The sequence below is a fragment of the Heloderma suspectum genome, chromosome 4 (genome assembly GCF_057233095.1).
Source record: "Heloderma suspectum isolate Gila_16-S chromosome 4, 16-S_ref, whole genome shotgun sequence".
NCBI lineage: Eukaryota > Metazoa > Chordata > Lepidosauria > Squamata > Helodermatidae > Heloderma > Heloderma suspectum.
The window spans coordinates 38,884,042-38,899,912 of NC_139461.1; the positions used below are offsets into that span (position 1 = coordinate 38,884,042).

Below are 15,871 nucleotides of genomic sequence, written 5' to 3' on the forward strand. Positions count from 1 at the left end.
CATTGTCTTATTGGTTATAGAGTCATTAATGTACAAGATGATTTACAATGTACAGTTGATCAGCTCCCTTCCTTAAAGAGCTTATAATCTAAAACTCAGTGTGTGTGCGCGCGCGCCCATGTGTGGGGGGCTAGAGGAATAACGTACTTATTTCAGTTACATGAATTTAGTTACATAATGGTATGATAGCTAAGGGTTTTTGACAAAGGCTTCAGGAAAAGATGAGTTTTAGGGAGAAATTTGAAGGACGTAAAGTTGGCGTCACACAGGTGTTCTGGGAGGCAGTTCCAGGTATAAGGGGCAGCAAGAGAACTTTAGATTACTGAGGGAACTGGAGGAGCAAAGAATGCATTGGATACGAGAGTGATAAGAGGGCCACTAGGCCATGGACGACTTTGAAGGGAAGGATAAGTTTGTGAGAGTGGTCTTAACAAAGAAAAGCAGTATTTTAACTCCTTTCACATTAATTTCAGAGTATGGTTTTCCAATACGATTAAGAGAAAGGATAGACTATTCCCTGTTCACGACTTCAGTCTGCATATGGTTGTATTTACATAAATTATTTTCTTAGCAATCTAGTTTTAAAGTTGATAACTTCAACCAAATGGTATTTAATATTTATAACTTGCTCTGTCTCTTGACCACTGGAAATCCTGCTTGGCCACCACTCTGGCTTCTGAGGTTTCACTAGCTCTGAACGCTTTTTATATTATTATAAATTGATCTATTGACTACAAGGTAAATTGTGGCAAAAAATGTGGTGCCTGACGTATGTTTGTATATGCTAAAAGATGCTTTGTTTTCTCTTGCAGGTTAAGGGAAGTTTCAGAGAAGCTCAACAAATACAACTTAAATAGGTGAGATGACATTAGAGGCTATAACATCAAGAAAGAAGTAACTTTAGGGAAATGTTCTTATTCTGTATTTCTAAAGTTAGTAACTTAAAGGCCTCACAGTTTGTTTAGCTTCTCAGTTACCTGTGTCCCTTGGGTGGGTAACTGGGGGAAGGAAGAACAGCTGATGTACCTTTGGTGGTCATAGTGCCATGTGGGTGTGGTTCTGTGTTTGACTCTTCATTGGTATTCCAATTATAATTGGTACTATTGGGTTTGGTTTGAGTGGGCAGGGTTAAAGATGGGTTGCCATGGCATGGCCCACAGCCACCCTGTCCTGAAATGTCTTTTGCTGCCTCTGTGTAAAAATAATAATCTCAGATTCATAGTACTTTTGAGTTGCTTTTCAAGGAGTAAAGGCAGGATATTTGCAAAGAGTAAATTTACATAAACATAGAGAGGCAATGTTTACAAATAAGTTGTTGGAAAACAGCTGTTGAGGAACACCTTTTTAAAACCAATTTTCTACTTCATAAAGGTGTGCATTTGAAAATACATAATTGAAATACAGTATAATGTTCCTTGATCACATCTATGATTTTATTCTTCATTTTCTAAATTTAATGACTGAAAATACATCAGTTGTTTCAGCTAATGTACATTTTTGGTCATTTTCAGATGTTTTATTTATATTCGTTGCACATTCCATATGCCACTTCTTTTATTTCTCAGAGTAAAGAGTCTTTAAAAATGTTACACATGCTCATTTTTTGTTTTCAGCCACCCTCCTTTGAATGTATTGGAACAGGCTACTATTAAACAGTGTGTGGTGGGACCAAATCATGCTGCATTTCTTCTTGAGGTAAATTGATCAAAATATGTTCAGACAACAATGTTATGATCATCTAGTTAAATCTAATTTTCTCAAACTCAATTAGACCAACTTACCAACTGCTGAAATTGTTATTTTTCTGTAATTTAAGTTTAGTATTGTTTCACTATGGACACTCTCTCTTTTAAATCTAGGATGGTAGAGTCTGCAGGATTGGCTTTTTAGTTCAGCCAGACAGATTGGAATTGGGTAAACCTGATAATAATGATGGGTAAGAAATACTTTTGTTCTATATTATAACGTGAATCTAACTTCATAACCCAGAATTTAAGAAAAAATGGTTTTGAATGATCAGAATTAAAAACAAATCTAAGAAGTAGGAAAATAATCTTTTGTATATCTCAGTTTAGCAAGCTGATGAAGGGTCTAGCGATCTTAGTCAAAAATTAAGGCCAATCTAACAACCTATTTTTATATTGAATAATCAAAACTGATTCTTAAAATACTAAAAATAATTCAGGTGTTCTAAAATAACACACATTTCAGAAATAAATACTCTGAAGTGATAAAGCTTGAGATTACATTTTCCTTTGCAATGTTACCACATTCCAGGATATGTTTTCTGGATTCACATTTTTATCTGACTCAACATTCTTTCTTAGACTACTATCAGATTAATTCAAGTGTGGGTTTAAACAGTGTTTTTGGCGTGACTTTGACTCACAAGTATATTAATTTGTAATCTAATGCATACTTATTCATTCAGACACATGTTATAGTTTCACCATGACTGGTGATACTGAGGGTTAATTTTAATAAGAAATCATTTTGTCATGAATCAAATGTGTTTGGCGTGCTTTGCATGCTTTTTCTTTTTTCATGTTAGAGCATCATATTCTGCAGTTAAGTTTTGAAGATTCCCCAAGGGTGTTGCTTAAGCTGGTGTGTTACCAGACTAAGTCCCTGAGAATTTGAACCTGGGATTCCAGGCTTTGTTCTTAACCCATTTGGGATTGTATTGTGACTGATCTACCATCTTTTACTTTCAGTTCAAAGTTGAGCAGTGGCTCAGGGGCAGGAAGGACATCCAGGCCAGGCAGGACTAGTGATTCCCCATGGTTTCTGTCTGGTTCTGAAACTCTGGGCAGACTGGCAGGCAACACCCTTGGGTAAGTTTTGATAGGGTTGAGGCTGGAACCTGTTTGTATCATACTTGGTTATGTGTGAATACACATAACATTGTCTCTAATATGTATGAAGACCATGGAAATGCAGCAGTGCTTTAGGTAGCTTTTGAGGAAAAATGCTGTTAAACAGGAGCCTATGTTTGGTCAATTAAACCTAGAATTTCAAGCAATCTATGATTTACATCATACAGAAATTGCTGCTACTATGGGTAGTCCATTTAGATTTTTTCTGAATAGTGATAACTTTATTTTAGGGGAACAGTTGACCTATGATGTCACACCTCTAGGACTGTCTTTCATAAGTGTGCCACTAATATTAAAAATACAAATGAAAAGATTCATAGGAAAAGAAGTTCTGCGGGTCTGCGATGACCCATGGTCCAACATATTTGTTACCTTATTGAATAAAGCTAGAATGATTTGAAAGTGGGCCATGATAGGATTTCTAGTTAAAATCTCCATTTGTAACACATCTCCAACAACTGGTACTATTCTCTTACTGTACTGATCTAGAATACTTCCCTGCCTTGTTTCAAGGTACTTAAATGAGATATCTGAGCAGCCTTATGACTGGATTGTATCAAGTGTACTTAGCTAATAAAAATTAAAACAAGTCCTTGCTTCATTCTAGAAAAAGATCCCAACATATAGAACATCTTTCACTTCCACTAATCAAAATATTTTAAGATAAAGAGATTAGCACTAATTTCATACAAAGAATGAATATTTCTGAGGCAATTAATATATTTTTTACCAATATGCACCTAACAAGATGTTGTTGTATTTTATGATTTTATGTAGGAACTTTGCATAGAAATTATTTAAAGGAAGTTCAGTTTTAATGATCTGTAGAGTGGCAGTTAGATTCTGTAACTCAGTGGAACATGTGGCTCCTGGATATAAGAACTTAAGCGTGTTGCGCATTTACACATGTGTGTGCGTCTTAGTGCTGTTTTGCACAATATCAGAAATTGTCTGGAACAAGGATAAAAGTGAAAATAAAAAGTAAACAAGTGTCCATCGTAATTCATGCAACTTGGTTTGCGATTTGTGTTTTGCTTTGAAGGAGTGTGTTAAAAAATCATACGTCCAAAACTGCTATACAGAAGAGATGCATTTGCATTAAACATACTAGCTCTAATTGAACAAATAGTATCGTATGGTTAGTATGTTGTAGACAGCAGTTACATTTAAAGACATGGTATCTATTAAAATAGCTCAGTTGCCTTTTAAAAAATTCCTCAGAAGCCGGTGGAGTTCGGGTGTTGGAGGAAGTGGAGGAGGGTCCTCGGGTAGATCGTCAGCTGGAGCTAGAGATTCTCGGAGGCAAACACGAGTTATTCGAACAGGACGTGACAGAGGATCTGGACTGTTGGGTAGTCAGCCTCAACCAGTGATTCCAGCATCTGTTATTCCAGAAGAACTCATTTCACAGGTATGACTCTTATGATGAACATTTCAGAGCTTCTGTGGAAAAGAAGTAACTGAACATAATTGGGAAGTACAGAATTCTCTCCCCAGTGAGGTCTGACTGGCACCAACTTTGTCATCTTTTCGGCTCCAGGTTATGACTTCCTCTACTCCCAGGCATTTGACAGCATGTGGTAGAGCTTTTTAATATTAGTTTTTATTGGGTCCTGGTAGTTCAATTGTTAATTGTTTTTAATAATTTCAAACTGTTTTACATTTTTGTATCTTAAAGGTTTTATTATATGTTATGTTGTGAACTGCCCAGAGAGCTTTGGCTATTGGGTGGTATAGAAAGATAATGAATGAATGAACAAAATGGATATTTCCCTACATTGTTTTGATATTTAGTTTCTTACATATATGAAAATCAGAGGAAGAATATGACACTTCTGTGCTCCTATAATGAAATAAGGAGGTATAGGTAAAGATGTTTGCAACTTGGAAACATGGTAAAGGGAAGATAATGTCTGCATCAGATTCATGTAAAGCTAATGTTGGCTGTGAGCACGTTTTGGTTGTGGTCTTGGACTGACATATTTGAGTCAGACCTTGAAAAACCCTAGCACAATTTTTAGTGCTATTTCAGTGAATAAAAGTCCTCCCTTAATGTTCAAACATGTGATAAATGTATGAACTTTGACTGTCTCTAAAGATCAACCGGCAGAATATGGAGTTTTGAGGAGGGGAACTATTTCCTGTAACAGGTGGGTTGGAATGGATTTTAAAAGTAGGTTAGTTGGTTAGTATTTCTCCAGTCATTTTCTCTCTTAGTTTTCCTTGAAGATAACAGAGTTTGTTGTTCGGGTGTTTGAGACTTGTTTTACTGATCCTGGATTTCTAGAGATAATTGATAACTCTGTGCTCTGTTTCTCTCTCCAAAACAGGCACTGCAATGCTTCAATATGATTTGTTGCTAACTAACTTTATTGTTGATAAATTGAACATGCAGTCTGTAGTACATCTTTCTTGTAAATTCATAACCATTTCCCTCACTTCTTTAGTTTATTTCTACCAGGGGTACTTTGAACCAAATGTTATGTGCCGTCACACTCAATATAGTTAGGGAACAGAGGAGACCAATATCACTGGAAGCCCTACTTATTTATTAAAATATTTAAACTCTACCTTATTTCTGAAGTACCCAACATGACATACATCATGAAAAATAAACTAGTATACATCATAACGGTTTAAAACATTAAAATAAAACAAATCTAAAACAAGTATCAGAATAAATTGAACATGGCAGTTTAAAAACACATGTTGGGAGATAACATGCCAAAAGCCTGCAGAACAACAGAGTTGTCAGATTGCACACAAAGACAATCAAAGAGGGAGCCAAGCCGATCTCCCAGGGCAGGGAGTTCATATCTTGGGTTCCCCAACTATCTTCACCTCTGAAGCCAGAGAAGTGTGTAGAAGGGCATCACCCGATCTGACCGTGGTGACACATGCCTTAGTTACAGCCTGTTTGGATTACTGTAACACACGCTACATGAGCCTGCCTTTGAACAGTGTGGCCCAGAATGCTGTGGCCAAACTGTTGACCTGGACAGTTACAGGGAGCATGTGTCTGCCTTTGTTACAACAGCTTCGCTGGCTACTGATCTGTTTCTGGGCACAATACAAGGTGCTAGTTATGACATATAAAACCACAAATGACTTGTCATCAGGCTGTTAGATTGCATTCCCCCGTATGAACCTCCTGTGCCAGGTTTTAATATCTTTGGAGGAGGCGAGGCCCATCTCTTGGTCCCACCACCTTTGGAGGCATGTCTTCTGGGGATGTGAGAGAGAACCTTCTTTGTGGCCACTCCCAGGCTCTGGAACTCCCTGCCATGGGAGGTTAGGTTGGCTCCTTTGTTGTCCTTCTTTGGCATATAAGCTGGCTTGATGCTGTAGGGTTTTTTTTAACTGATTGGGTGCTGTCTATTTCTTGTGTGTTTAATTGATTTGGGTTTTTAAAAATCAAATTCTGTGTTTATCTGTAGTTTATTATTGTTAGCTGACTTGTATGTAGTTTATTATTGTTAGCTAACTTACATGCCATTTTTTGGCGGAAAGTTGGGCTATAAATTTAATAAATAAATAAATAAGGGGCAGTTTCGTGTGGTAACCTGCCTTGGACTGTCTTCCAACATATTTGTTACATAGACTTGTTGAATAAAGCTACCATGATATGAAAGTGAATAAGCAGCTGCTTGAAACTTTGACATGTGCAAGCTCCTGGCAGCTGGTGTCGAGGTGGCTTGGTGAGATTGACTTTGGCAGGAGGAAGAGCCTTATCTGCCCACCTCCTCAGAGAGGAGCCCTGACTGACTCACATACATACTGTCTAGCTTGAGCTGTGTTGCGTATGTGAAATTTATCCTTCAGCCCTTTGCCCTGAGGCATAGTGATTCTTTGGCAGGCAGCATCCATACATTGCAGCAATGGTCCGTCCTGAAGTTAAGTACATTCCAAAAAGGAACTTTAGCAACCCTTCTAGAAGTGCCCAGTGGAGTGAAATGAGGAAAAGGCTTAAGTAGTGGAGAATTAAAAAAAGCAAGAGATGGGAACTCAGTTGAAAACTCTATCTAGGGGAGGGGAGGTTGAAAGGGAAGAGGAACACATGGAGAGTTTTTAAAGAACGGGGTTTGGGACATACTTGAAAGCAAAGGAAACTAAAAAACAGAAGAGGGCTTTCTTGGATTGCATCAGTGATAGAAAGACTATTGTGAGAGGTATTGGTGAGGGGACATAACCAAATCATTCCTTATCTTAATGAGTTGTTGTAACGATTCAAACGTATTCATTTGCAACTAAGTAGAGCCTTTAGACATCCTATGAACATAATCCAAAACTATTGGTTATAGCCCACATGCCCTTTTCCAGCACAAAATCATATTTGCTTCTTACTTTATACTGATCTAACTTTGGTCTTAGTGTTTACTTTTTGATATATTCAGTTTAGTATTCACTCTAATTACTTTAGAAAGTTTTGTTCTTGTAGGTGGAAATTGCCCCTGGGGATCACGGTTCAACTTAATGTATTTATTCTATTTTGTGTAGGCGCAAGTTGTTTTACAAGGAAAATCAAGAAGTGTAATTATAAGAGAGCTCCAGCGGACAAATCTTGATGTAAATCTTGCAGTGAACAACTTGTTGAGCCGTGATGATGAAGATGGAGATGATGGCGACGATACAGCAAGTGAATCTTACCTTCCTGGAGGTTTGTGTGGGGGCAGTGGTTCCTTTTTCCTTCTAAAACATAATTTTGAACATTTCTGTCAAAGTGCAGTAGACTTTCAGTTTGCAAAACTGCTAAAGGGTTATGTTCTCTGCTATGTACGGTATTGAGATGTAAAGAAGTTATTGCTCTTTGGTACCAGTAAAGAGAGAAGATACTAGGCAAGACAAAACCAGGACTAACTTTTATCAGAGTGAACCTATGTACTCGAGTTACTTAAAATCCAATAAATTAACAATTTACTGGATTTGTGACGAAACTTCTGTATCCTACAACTGTATACACTTTTGTCATCATAATTGATCTAGTTATAGCATACTTTTTAAATGTATTCGGTTAAACGGTTGTTATTGCAAGGAACTTCTAGTGTAAAAAAAACCTCAGGAGATAGCTATGTTAGAATAGCTGTACAGTTACAATGTTATTTCACTGTTGAGTAAGTTAAGTGAGACTTGGGGCTTTACTTAATTGATGTTCCTATTTGGAGCAGGATTTTCATACCACTTAAATACTTACTAAAACAACATATACATGTGCACACAAACACTCACATATGGATCTCTGTATCCTGTAACTATTGTTTTCTAAAGCAGAGGTGGGCACCTTGTCTAACATTGAGGGTCACATTAGGAAGCTATAAACTGGGAAGGCTGCAGGCAATCTGCATTTTTTTTTTTTGGCAAGCAGAATATTCACTTGAACTATGTTAATATTATTAACAGTAAATCTACAGCTGTTTAACATTATGGTTGGTTGATAGAGACTATACTAGTGGTTCATAAAGCTTGTTATGCCTGGAAAAGGAATTAATCTGTGTGGTTTTTAGACAAAGGGCCTATTTCTACAAAGTAATTTTAAGCCATGCATGGATCCCCTTGATACTTCTAGTGATAGGATCCACACCCCAAGAAACGTGCATCTAAATGTGTGAACTGCTCTCTAGTGATCCTGGGAATATTGTTGTTGAATTGACTTTATAGTGGTTTTATTGTTGATATGGGAAATGATAGCCACTCTGGGTTATTTTTGGTAAACGGCAGGATATAACTGTCTTAATGCGCTCAGCTGCCATGTTTTTCATTCTGTTAAGATGCACCGCCCTTTGGTGTAGGCCTTACCTTTGTTATGGGCCAGTTCGCACATCAGTGCCAAATTTTGAGTTAATTAACACATGATTTACGGGGATGTTCATGGTATGTGAGCTGCTTCCAGCTCGCAAAAACAACCTGTGAATGCCCCCGTTCATAGGTTATTAGTGTGATGTCTGAATCCGGGCAGTCTGGGTTGTTGATGGGTTAAACATCCCAGAGTTAAGCTAACAACTCATTGTAGGTTAACTCTGGGTTGTTTAACTGATAACCCAGAGTGTCCAGGTTTGGACATCATGCTAACAACCTACAAACGCCCTGTTTATAGGTCGTTTATGCAAGCTGGAAGTGGCTCACATACAGTACACATCCCTGCAAATTGTGGGTTAATTAATTAACCCATGATTTGCTGCTGTGACATATGAACTGGGTCAGTATTTAGCTACAGCAGTCTCCAAGCTCAGCCACTAAGCTTCATGTCTTTCATATATGGCTCACTGACAATACTAATAAAATATCGAAGCAAATCTGTTTTCCCCATTTACTCCTTTCTTTCAGCTACAGTGCTCCCAGTTGGTTCATGCCTCCATATCTCATCCTTCTTGTCTTGACCTTCTGCAACGACTAAAAAGAGGGAAGATGAGAATATGTCTTCTATATTCCCCCTTACCCAAAAGGCTAATGTTCTTCAAGGGTGTCTTTTGGCAGCTGGTTTGTGAGGCAGTTGGAGGTTGATGTGTGTGATTACTTGCTATTGGGAAGAGCTGAGCAAGCTCAGTAGCAGATGATAATTCACAGACAGATGGACAAGAAGGCATCACTGTTTTTACTCTTGAAATATGTAATTTAAAGCATGAATATTTCAAGACTTAAGTATTAAAAAACTTATTTCCTAGCAAGTGTTCTTACGACTACAGTGCTACTCTTGCTTTCAAACCTTCTTTTGTTCATTAAATATGAATTAGCAATACATTTTTTAAAAAATCAAATAAAACAATATCAAGGTAATTCACAGAATGATATTCTTGCCATGAATAGATTTGAAAATTCTTTCATGTTGGGGATGTACATCACATCTCTTGTAGTGGACTTGATAAATGCCTGGCAAGTTTGATTTTGAGATACACAATGACGGGTATTTTAGGTGCACTTTGAATCACATGCACCTCCACCACAAGATAACTGTCAGTGTTGCCTCATGGTAAGAAAATATTCATGTGAAGTGATCCTAAGCCTGCATGAAAGAGAACACACCTTGGAGAGCAAAGGCTGTCTGGCTAAGGTTTACTGGTTGGTTTTTGAGGTCCCCCTGTTTTTATATACAATGGCTATTTCCACAGCTCAGCATTCTGGTTCCATTAATTCTGCTTGACTTTGTGTGGAAAACCTTTGTGTTCTGAGTGTAATCATCATCGGCAAATACATGGCTCCTGAGTCACTGCAGTACTTTGAGGAGTTTTGGTGGGACTACTGGAATTTGAATTGTGCTACATAAACAAAAAAAATCCAATTAATTCCTTTGGAACAGCATTATTTGATGGTTGAATCTGTTAATATTTGACCTCCTGAGTGCCAGTGTGCATGGACAGTTTAAGAATAGCAAGTTGGCCTTAAGTATATTTCTGCCACTGTTGTACTGTCCAGTGTTCTTTTCCTGCATACTTCGTTCTTGTAGGACATAGTGTAGCTCTCAATGGGACTTTCAGAATCATACCACTTTAGCAGTGCTGGAGTGGCATCAAAGTGATTTCATATGGAAGGTCTATCTGTTTGAGACTTTGGACAATGCAGTAGGGATAGATCAAGTGGAGATGCTTCTTGAATGTGTCCTGGGACATTTTTCTTTAGCTTTGACTAGATAAAATTCAGAGACAGTAGGTCTCTGATATGTGGTGAGGGTAGTAGTACTTCAGTTTTTGCATGTTTTACTAGATTTGGGGTTGGTTCAATTACCTATGTAGTTTCCTGTAGGGATGGTAATCGGGGATGTATGAATAAGGCAAAAATGAAATGTTTTGCTTGATTACCTAAAGGATGCAAGGGAAGCAGTAAAGAGTTAACTCTAATTCACCAAATTGCAGTATTAACACCAGGTTATGGAACATGAATAAATATAGACTTGCTTTGATACATTTTTGTGATTTGCATTGCTGTCATCTGGATACTCATTGTCAGGCTGCTTCTTTAATGCATTTCGGTCAGGCTTCCTTTGTGTATGCCTTAAGGAGTTGGGAAAATGAGTCGTGACTTTCTGCATCATCCCACTTGAATGAGCTGTCAGAGGCTGGCAGTTAAGATGACACTGTTACTGAATTGTCTTTTCTGCAGTTGCAAAATGGGTAAGATTAGCTTCCAGTGAGCGCAAATGTATATAAAAGTTAGTAGCTGTGGAATTCTCTTGTGAGTTACAGACATCTTGGATCAAGAGCGTCTGTACCATCTGTATATAAGCTATATTGATGCTTCAAGATGGCACATTCAGAGCATATCAAAGAGTTCAAAAAATTCGGAACCAGATTTGGGAGGGGTGGTGGTGGTGAACAATGCTTTTGGAGTGGGGAGTAGAAAGGGGTCGTATGTTTTCCAGTGTAAAGGAGCTGGCTTTAGGATGGTTGAAAGCAGTGCAGTGGACTGAATGAATGGAATGGGAGCAAATATTGGGTCTGTGTATGGTTGGAGCTGGAGTTGGGGAGGAGGTGAATCAATCTGCCTTTGAGAAGTAGGTGACAGTCTCTGGCAATTCTTTCAACATCAAGTAGTTGACATATGATGTGGACTTGTATCTAAGGTTCAGGAAATCATTGATCTGAAAGCAATTCTCCCATATTTAATTGTGGGAGTAGTTCTCCCAAACCTTAATTCAGAGGTTTAATACTTTTTCTAGAAGATGCCATGAGTGGAGAAGCTGAAAGTAATTCGTGTTGAGCTTCTGATCCATTGCAATGTAATTCTTAGGATGGACGCTGAAAGGATTGCATATACCAGTGCTTTCTCAAACTAGGAGATGAGCCCCTGGGGCATTATAAAGTACTAGTGATGGGCATGGGGTGAGGGTGGGAAGGTAGAGGATACAAATAGTTTTGCATGTTTTATTGGCCATAGATCTATAAATAGTCACAGTCAGTGTTTCTCAAAGCAAGAGCTGCAATCTCTGTGGGATTACTTGAAACCGGTTGAGGATCCTTGTCTGCTGATGATCCAGTTATCTTATGGTACAAAAGATAAGGGGAGAGGGAGCATGTAGGAGCCATGAAGGGAAATGTAGCAGTGGGGTTAAAGAGTCAGATGAGTGAGGAGGATGTGGCAGTGTGTGTTGGAGTTGGATTACCTGCAGGAAGCCTTGTGACTGGGAGTGTATATTGGAAGGTTTAGTAAATTTAGAAGTGGGGTGTAACTTCATAAAGTTTGAGAAACACTGGCATACAGCTAAAAATGTATCTGCTGTCAATGTGGGCAGCATTTCCTACTGTGTTCTGGAAAATAATTTTAATAGACGGTAAAAGAAGAAAAATACTACCAGGAGGTTATGTGTTTTATGCTGGCAGCTAAGGTCTTTATCTCAAGGTAGAGTATTCAAGAGTGGGGCACTGTCCTGCCATATGAACACTTCAATTACTTTGATATGGAAAAAGTAGTCTCATAACATGTTTTCTTTGGGAGCCATGTTTATGAATTTCTGCGATTTTCTGCAGATTCTATAAAAATGTCATTTTTCAGCTTAGGAGGCTATTACCTTAGTATTCGGTAAAATGAGAGGTTTCATTCTTTTTGGAGGAAGTGTGTTTTTCTGCTGTCTTCTGAGACTATTGAGTCTCGTTCTTTTTATATTGCATAACTGCTCCCAGCTTTGTCTAATGTCTAGGTTCTTAGGATTAGATTAGACTCAATGGCTTAAAGCAGCAACCAGTTGATATAGATAACATTGGTTTCTTACATTAGGACATTTTGCTTGTTCGCAAATGTGAGCAGTAGGCAATACATTCATACACTAGGGAATCTGAAGAACAGAACACCCGTTTTTGTTGGTGGATTTGTCTTGTTTGGTGATGGTCTTTCTAGATGATTTTCAAGTAGCTGATAATTCACCTCAGATCCTTGTCTCCTCTTATAGAGGATCTTATGTCTCTTCTGGATGCTGACATACATTCTGCTCACCCAAGTGTCATTATTGATGCTGATGCTATGTTTTCAGAAGATATTAGTTACTTTGGTTATCCATCCTTTCGGCGCTCATCACTTTCCAGGCTAAGCTCATCCCGAGGTAATTTTGCACCTTTTTTTCCTTTGTAAATAAGTAGTATTGCTGTGCAGTACACTAGTTATAGCACATGCTGGTGATTTTTGTCTTAGATTTGTGTGTACAATCTTTTTCTGTTTTAAATATAGATAATTTAAAACTTTTGTACTAAGCTGTAAACATTTTATGATGTCCTAGTAAGCTTGTGAAATAATTGCTAGCAATATGTCTGAAATCTCTTGATGGGTGAAATGTTCATGAGACTTCAAAAAAATTTATCTGCCTAAAACCAGTTTTAAAACAATGATCCCTACTTATGGAGTACTGATCTAAAAACGTAGATTTTCTGTCATACAACATTCTGAAAAATAGTTTTGTTTACTTTAGATTGCTCAGTATTCATGTCAGAGCTGGTGTATGGGTAAGAGTATGCAGGGAATATTCTGCCTTCCTGGGTCTGGAGGCAAAATTTCATAGTGTAGTTAGAAGTCCTACATCTGTTCTAGTAGGTAGCATTCAAATCTCTTCCACTGCTCATTATGCACTGCACTGTGAATAAACATTTTCTCTGCAAGATATAGAATTAATGACACTTTCAAATATAGGTGAGGAGGGTTGGAATTAAACTGCATTCTGAAAAGGCTTGCAGTGCTCAGCTTTAAACCCAGTCACTCATACTTGTATTTAGGCTTAGAAATAACTCATTGCAGCTGCAGAATACTTTGCACAGCATCAAATTCGAAGCATTATTAGAAAAGTGTATGAAATGTAATACTGGATCTAGTGTCTGGTTTTTTGTTCATAGTTTCTTAAAAATAACTATTATACTTGGTAGGTATCCAAAGCATTTTACGAATTGTTAATCCAACCTCTGTCACGAATCTTCTCTATTTCTCTGCCCTTTTAATCTGTTAGATATTCAGGTGCCTGAATATCTAAGTGTATCATATAAGTTAGTGAAGTGTTAGTGTACAGGTTGCTAGTGTATATCAAGCATAACTTGAATTTTGTCTGCATTTCAGATTTATCAAATCTAGCTTCATCACATTATTTATGAAGCTTCTGTAGGTACTATAGAGGATTAAAACCAAAAGCCTTGCTACCATGTTTGTGCATGGTGCAGGCATAATGTTGAAAATATTGTTTAGGATTGGGTGCAGGCTATAGAATCATATGCGCTCTCCCACTGCCTCGTCCCCCTCCAACACACATTTCCTTAGCCCCCCTCTTCCCAATCTGCATTAGAAGTGACACCAAAACATCAGGGTTCTCAGAATGAGTTTAGGCACATACCTGTTTTCCTTGGGGGCGGGGTGGGTTGAAGAAGAGAGGAACTTACATAGCAGTGTGTGGTGGGAAAGGTTCAAATGATCATGTGGCCTGCTTCTCATCCATAAACTCTGGTTTCAACATTTAAGTCTGACCTTGGCCAGTCTGAACAGATGGGGCATGGGAGGGAATAGGAATATTTGACAAGAACTGGGCTGTAGAGAAAAGACCAGCAGGTAAAGCCATGTGGAGATTAGTTGTCAAAAGTGTTTTTGAAGAAAGAATGAAATGACAGATATCAGAAGGAAAAAGAGAGAGCAAGGAGGAAAGGCAAGAGAGAAGAGGCTTGTTTTCCGAATTTCATTAACACAAACGAGGACTCATATAGTTCAAATGCATTATGTGCATGTACAAGTATTGAACCTCTGACTTTTCTTAAATCCCTCCCTTTTTCCTTTCTAAGGTTATTTCTATGTTAAGATGAAAAATCCTTATTTTCCATGTATATTTGACTCTTGGATATTTAGCTTGATTACCTGACTTAAAATTTTAATTGTATGAGAGCACTGGAGAGTACTGGCTTTAGACAATTTGTAGGCCAATTGGAGGGAAAGCATTTTGGTAAGGAACATCTTCCTTCAAAAATCTGTTTTAGAACTTGTCTGACTTCCAGTTTTTTCGTTAGCCAACGTTACTATAAGCTTAAAAAAACCAAATCCAGTCCTATATGTTTGTTTAAACTAAGGGGTTGGATTAGCAACTTTTGAAAAAGTTTTATGATTGTTTTTTAACCTTTTCAAGTGGTGGTGGTGGTGGTTGGGGAAATGCTGAGACTCTCTAATAAACACTCCTTTTTGGCTAGCTTAAAAGTCTCTAAGAGACATTGCCTTGTTAGGTGACTGTTTTTGTTTTGTTTTGTTGTTATTTGATAAATCACCCACAATATACTCTTTGCATATGGTACTATAAAAATCTTAAATCGCCTTTTATCTCATGCTAAATAAACCATGAGGTAATTTTTTTTTAATTTTAATTCATTTTGGGGTAGATTTAAGCACCCAGATTTTAAGCTTTATTTCTAGTCTCATTCTTGCATTTCAAATTATTTTGGCAATATTACAGTACATATGCTTGAAAGGGTTAATATTTTGAGTGTTGCATGTCATTTTTATATTTACACTTTTATAAGTAGATTTTAACTGCTGTTAGTTGCATCCTGAAGGGTCTTTACTAGAGAGTGGCTTACTTTTATCCCACTGGTGTGACCCAATTGCATACCAGTTCTCCTTCTTCCCTTAGAGAGAGACTCTGAGCTGTTGCGTGAACGTGAGTCCGTTTTACGTTTGCGTGAACGAAGGTGGCTTGATGGAGCCTCATTTGATAATGAAAGAGGCTCTACAAGCAAAGAAGGGGAGCCAAACCTTGACAAGAAGAATACACCTGTTCAAAGCCCGGTCTCTTTAGGAGAGGACTTGCAGTGGTGGCCCGATAAGGTATTTAATTTTTTAACTCTGATATATGAAATGTATTATCTGTGCTTCTCTTCTCCCCTCATGTCCTTTGCAAAATACTACTCCATGTAATTCCTACGTTACAGATTTGTTCACATTCAGCATAGATCAGTAGTGTTCTTCTCAGTTCTGTTCTGACAGATAGCTAAACCTCAATCATAAATTCATTCACTTGGAAGGAAGTATTGTTAATTTTAATGGCAGTGAGATGCTTA

At 37.8% G+C, this 15,871-nt stretch overlaps 1 protein-coding gene across 8 annotated transcripts in view; it reads left to right on the top strand.

Moving 5' to 3' along the window:
* The window catches only part of UBR5 (ubiquitin protein ligase E3 component n-recognin 5), a 102,225-nt gene that overhangs the window by 11,585 nt on the left and 74,769 nt on the right, over positions 1-15,871 (top strand). For 5 of the 8 annotated variants that reach the window (XM_084848985.1, XM_084848990.1, XM_084848987.1 and 2 more), the window contains exons 2-9: positions 813-857; positions 1,614-1,695; positions 1,860-1,936; positions 2,715-2,834; positions 4,098-4,287; positions 7,374-7,533; positions 12,751-12,900; positions 15,427-15,638. In XM_084848985.1, coding sequence (XP_084705111.1) covers positions 813-857; positions 1,614-1,695; positions 1,860-1,936; positions 2,715-2,834; positions 4,098-4,287; positions 7,374-7,533; positions 12,751-12,900; positions 15,427-15,638 — 1,036 coding nt within the window. The remainder of the gene's footprint in view (positions 1-812; positions 858-1,613; positions 1,696-1,859; positions 1,937-2,714; positions 2,835-4,097; positions 4,288-7,373; positions 7,534-12,750; positions 12,901-15,426; positions 15,639-15,871) is intronic. The other 3 variants (XM_084848991.1, XM_084848993.1, XM_084848992.1) reach the window with 3 other exon arrangements.